The following is a 6,000-nucleotide window of genomic DNA, read 5'->3' as shown; positions in this document are numbered from 1 at the left end:
ATGCTACTATTGGCTTCCTGATTAGACAGGAAAAGATTTGCTAAAAACATGGACACAGCAGTAGTCATCTTGTTTTGTAATTTTTATTGAACACAAGTATCTGACATAATGCAAATTCAAAAATCTTGGTTAGTAGTCAGTATTTACACCAGTGATAGTGGAAAGGTGGTTTAATTTTCACTCAATAAAAAGTTCTGTAACAGGAGAGAAGGCCCTAATGCAGGGTATTCTAATTAGGGCTGACAGTGGAGGTTGGAGGTTTTAATCTTTGTAGGATATAACAGATGAAGTCTGGCCTTTGGGATTTGCACTAGCAAGTCATAAGGCTGACTCCTTATTTATTCAAGGCACAAGGACTAGGCTTTTGCTCCTCCCTGCTCAATAGCCATTAATCTTCTGCCCATTGACTAGGGAAGAAAGTCACGGCTGAGTGCAGAAGTTAAAAACCTCGGCCAATGTACCTATAATGTGAACCGCGTTCAAAATTGTAAAAGGGAATTTTTAAAAAAATTATTTCATGGGATCAGGGCATCGCTGGCAAGACCAACATTTGGTTACCCATCCCTAATTGCCCTTAAGAAAGTGGTAGTGAGGCACCTTTTTGAACTGCTGCAGTCCATCTGGTGCAGGTACACCTACAGTGCTGTCAGAAAGGGAGTTCCAGGATTTTGATCCAGCGACAGTGAAGGAACAGCGATATAGTTCCAAGTCAGGATGGTGTGGGGCTTGGAAGGGAACTTGATGGTGTTCCCACACGTTTGCTGCCCTTGTCCTTTGAGGTGGTAGAGGTCGCGGGTTTGGAATCTAATGGATTTCCTCTACTGGCTAGTTGAAGTAAAATGGTAAATGTGTTTTTGATAAATGCATTCATGATTTTACTACAAGCAACACAGGAGGAAATCCTTTGCCCTAATGATGATATTCAGTCACCTGTTTACTGAAGATCTGTTAAATGGCACAGTTAAGACAACAAACATTCATTCCCTTCACTAAAAGATCACTGCATGGTTGCAATGATCTGCGTAAACTTGGTCCCATTTTAATAATGCCAGCACAAATATTCCAGCAAGTAATGGGATTAAATGTCGCTGGGTAATTACACTAGGAGTAGGGCTTGATTTAAGGCAGCATTGGAATAAAAATGCCATTTCTTTTTGCTGTAATGCTATAGTAGTAAACGAGTCCAAAGGGTATTCTGATACAGCTGTAAGTCACATCAGTACATAGGGCAAACCTTAGTTATTGTGTGTGTGACTTAAAAGGTGCCTCCAGTGTCATCCCTAAAGTTGAATATATGCAAACACTTGAAGCAAATGACAAGACCAGTATTTCACAGTTTGAACTTACAAATTAGCAATGCAATCATTACTGGACTGAGACTGCACACAAAATTAAAGTACATGAAAGAGTAAAGCCCCATTAGATTGTGCTGATGGGGAATGCTCCCAGTCTTACCATCATTGTTAAACATTACAGGCAATAAAACTTAATACACATGGAATTCATGCCCAAACATGTTTGCCTCCCCTTATTTTTTTTAAAGTTCCCCCACCCCACCCGCACCCCCCCACCACAGTGATGGCATTTTCCCACACAATCTTCAGAACTACCTGCTACACCTTTCACAACCAAGCTATGCTGAATTTCTTTGAAATACTATGACAAAAACACACTATAATATTCACGCATTCACAGTGCACAAGCTTGCAGTCTAAAAAGTTGAAACATTGCTTCAGAAACAGAAATACGCTACATAATTCCTTTCATAGCTGCAAGAATGGAAGGCATTTTGCAGTGAAAACAAGCGAGGGACAATTAACATAAATGTATATCAGACTTTAATGGAGAAAACTGGTCTTAATATGGAGGGCAATCGTATGGTATAACTAAGATCTTTTACTCTGATAGATCAAATAAGCAATGCATATTCTAACCAAAAAGTAATGAGGGAAGATAATGTAAACGTGTCCATTAAAAAAAAAGTGACAAAAGCAAGCAGGCTAAACTATTGTCATTTTAAACAAGCTTTGAAAGAAAAAATACAAAGCCTGTTACATTTACACACAATTATAACATGTAAAGGTTAAACAATTATGGTTTGCAGTCTTAAACCAATAAACACTGAAAATAAAAGTTGGCAAAAATTAATATTCATTTCTTAAAATTGAATACTGCAAATTGAAATATACTTCACATATGCAAATTTACAAACCTTCTGTTTAGTCAACAGCTAACTCAGAATCAAAACTTGCAAATAAAAAAAAATATAAACAGGTTAAGATAGCAATGCCTTGTGCACATAATGTACTTGTATGAACGGTGAAGCAATCACATTTCTAGCCTTACAACTGTAATTTATAAAGCTGTGTTTTAATCAGTATAATTTTTAACTTTGAAAAAAGTAAGAAGATAAAAATCAGTTGTGGCCATTTCTACAGGTTTGTACCGAAAACTTTTTCTTTTGTTTCAACTATTCACTCTACTAACATAGGGAAAAACTGAAGGAGTATCTCAGTGCTTTCTAACTGAAGAATGCACACGTTATCTAAAAATCACAATTCTTGCTAAGCGCAGTGAAAAATGATAACTATAATTAAAGTATCCCAGGTTTTTTTTTCAACAAGTACCAATTCCAATTATGTGGTCAACCCTTTAATGAAGGAATTTTACAAAAAGCAAGTGTGCCACAATTGATCCCCTTCTCAGCTGAAATCTACAAACAGGAAAACATGTTCAAAAATAATAAAAGAGACACTGAAGGGAAACCAGTTTCTGTGTATTTTTTTGATCATGCTTTGCTTTCATTCTCATTTATTTGTGTGGCTTCATTAGGAACCGTCTTTACTTCTGTCCCTTCTTGTTTGGGTTTGTCCTCTAATGGGACCTTCCTGTCAAGTAGAAAACGAGTAAAAACATGAATTAATATGGTGCAATGAGCAAAAGGAGGTGGAAAACAAAGCACAGTAGGTGGAAGCATCAAAAACAGTTCATGACACTGTAACTGGTCCTTAACAAGGAGACATATTATGAAGTATACAAGATTGTGCAGATTATGTCATCTATATTTTACACTAAATACAATTTCTTCTCATACTATTACTAAAATACTCTGTTCAAAAGCTACTTATGCTGTCACCAAACAGTGAATTTGCTCCTTGCCTGCACATTGCAAAGTATCAATAAATGGAACCAGCAAAGTATCACCACAACTCACTACCTTTGGTGGATCTTCAATTTTCATATGCTCCTGAACAAGGATGATCCCAGGATTGGAGGAGAGAATTTTATTACATTTTTAAAATGAGCCTTTTGCATTACTTTCTGGTAAATTGTTTTAACACCAAATACATAAAACTGTTCCGAAACAAAGAGACAAAGGAAAAGAAACAAGAACAAAATATGTTACAGCACCATATCAAAGGTAGCTTGTGTTTCTAAACACTACTTAAACATTGAGCATGCTTAAAATAGGAAAAACAGCACGAAACTCAACTTACAGAAAGAATCATAGTCAGAGAAACGACCAACTTGGTAGAAAGTAAAACATGTACAGTAACAAATGCCAGTTAGTGCAATTGAAGTGCTGTGCTGCTTCATTACACAGCTTCAAGGGTGTGCACCAAAGCAATCTTGCTGTAGAGTATCATTGCCTAGATTTTGTTTTAATTCACTCACGGGATGTGGGTGTCGCTGGCTAGGCCAGCATTTATTGCCCATCCCTAATTGCCCTTGAGAAGGTGGTGGTGAACTGCCTTCTTGACCCGCTGCAGTTCATGTGGTGTGGGTGCACTCACAGTGCTGCATTACTACAAAACCTACACGTAAGCAAATTTAGTCTCCCTAGGACAATATCCCCACTAAAATCACTGTTTCTTTTCAGTTTATTTGGATTTTTCCCTCAGGCTTATAACTAGGAAAAATGCATTTACTCAAAAGGTGATGGCACCAAACAATATAACAAGGATCCTTGGCTAAGTTTTTTTTTAATGGAGAATGTATTTAGATATGTGAACAACATCCTGTTAAGACCCATCATGGCCATCTTAGACAAGAACCCAGGGCATAATTTAATTTGACAATCTGCTTTAACATCAGCTTCTTCAAAAGACTGTATGGTTTGGAACTCGGCCCTATGCAGAACAGAAAAGTCAAAGATTTAATCCTTAGCATCAGTTAAATTAGCTGAACTCAGTCAGGGCAATGTTGAGAAGCTGCAGTTTGTGGGAAAACTTGGACAGATTTCTGCTCCTAATCACAATCCAGTAACCATCCAGTGTTTTAGGTTGTCAAGTGGTGCTCTTCGCTGCTATGTTTTCTGTTGCTCCTCAATCAACTAATATTCACTGTCTTGATTGGAACCTAAAAATGAGCATTAGAATGAGGTACCAGCGAGTTGTGGTTAAGGCTCACCAGCACCACTTCTTCAAGGATAATTAGAGATGGGCAATGAATACTGACTATGCCAGCAATGTCAACATCCCAAGAACAAATAAAAAAATGATCATATGAAGAAGTTCTTTCAGAAGTGGCTGCGGTGTCAGTTCTTGGAGGCCTGCCTCTTTATCTTGCCCCACGTTTGATGCAGAGTGGCACCCTTCAAGCTATATAACCAATTGTGTCTCTCTAATGGAGAGAGATGCCTACAGTCCTTTGTGGATTATGGCTGATTGCCATTACCAGAGGAATGCATTCTAGAGGAGGTAAAACCATGAAGGAGCCAACTAGTTTTTATTACTGAGGTGACTGCAGATTTCTTGTGCAAATGTATGACATGTGAAGAGTTTTAAGGGTGTCCATTTTATAAAGAGGTTTGTCAATGGGATGGCACATAAGTTAAACTGATGAAACAATTTTAAAATTGGGGGGGCCAAATCACTTTTTATAAGTGGGCAATGGAGATACCATTTTTCTTCTCTCCTCTCTTTTCTCCTCAGAAAATTACACATGCTGGGTTCATCTAAGTGATCATGTTTCATGTGTGAGCCTTGACAAGAAGCGAGAGGAGGTACATGCAGAGTTGGTTGAAGACATGGTCAGGCTTGGCTTTATCACCTCAGGGCAGAATTTCACCCTTGGCGTGTGGGATTGGTAGGAGCGGTCAGGAAGCCGACTGCCGCCCACGGTCATCACAGCACCAATTAAGGCCCACCCAGCATGATATACAAACAGCAATGCTGAGTGCTGCCCATGCCGTCAGGGAGGGGGGGTGGGGGGGCTGGGGGTGGAATGCCAGCTGGCCGAGAGCAAATTTTGCACAACTGAGCGGTGCATCATTTTCCTGAGGCATGGAGCTGCCTTAGGGAGATGAAGAATATTAAAAAAAATCATAAAATTGTAATAAAACATGTCCCCCCATGTGACTCTGTCACATGAGCAGGGAGGGACATGTTTTAATGAAAAAAAATAAAGTTTTTATTTTATATTTATTTGCTTTTGGAGACCTCATCCTGGCTGTGGATGAGGTTTCCAAAAAATGCAAAGGCCCCTTGGCCTTTTTGCTTGCCCGTCAGCCATTAGGTTGAATGGACAGTGAATAATTTACATTAATTGCTAACTTAACAGACCTTTTAATTGTTGGCAGGCACACTGCCAGCTCCGGTGTGCACCTGCCGACCCAACTATTGCATGACTGTGCGTTGGCGCTTGGCCGATGTCAACACACGTCATTTCATGCTCCAGTGGCTCTAGTTTGCCTGCCTGCCCAGCAAATATTTCTGCCCTATATGTTATAACTTTTTCATTTGAACCTTCTAGTAGATATAATACAATTTCTTTGCATGTTCCACCCTAAAGATTCCAATCAGAACAAAATTCTATTAGTTTCATTGGATGTTTGGTGGTAAAAATTCATCTAGGCTCAATTTTGGCTGACAGGAATTGCCAACTTAGGGCCACCAGCCTCACTGGCAGTGGCCCTTGCATAAATCTCGAGAGAGGAGATAGGCTGGCTGCAAAAGTCAGGGGAGCACTCAATGGGGCTGTTGAAGAATCCCAAGTGGC

The 6,000-nt window shown here is 39.2% G+C and overlaps 1 protein-coding gene across 12 annotated transcripts in view; it reads right to left on the bottom strand.

The window, feature by feature from the left end:
- Window positions 1-1,568: 1,568 nt before the first annotated feature.
- LOC121269513 (neural cell adhesion molecule 1-like) overlaps window positions 1,569-6,000 on the bottom strand; it is a 490,495-nt gene continuing 486,063 nt past the window's right edge. For 9 of the 12 annotated variants that reach the window (XM_041174119.1, XM_041174120.1, XM_041174121.1 and 6 more), the window contains one exon: window positions 1,569-2,888. In XM_041174119.1, coding sequence (XP_041030053.1) covers window positions 2,789-2,888 — 100 coding nt within the window. In that variant the 3' untranslated portion in view covers window positions 1,569-2,788. The remainder of the gene's footprint in view (window positions 2,889-6,000) is intronic. The other 3 variants (XM_041174134.1, XM_041174136.1, XM_041174135.1) reach the window with 1 other exon arrangement.

This window comes from Carcharodon carcharias, chromosome 25 (genome assembly GCF_017639515.1).
Source record: "Carcharodon carcharias isolate sCarCar2 chromosome 25, sCarCar2.pri, whole genome shotgun sequence".
NCBI lineage: Eukaryota > Metazoa > Chordata > Chondrichthyes > Lamniformes > Lamnidae > Carcharodon > Carcharodon carcharias.
Note: the sequence above shows the minus strand (reverse complement) of the source record. Positions and strands in the feature narration are given on the sequence as shown.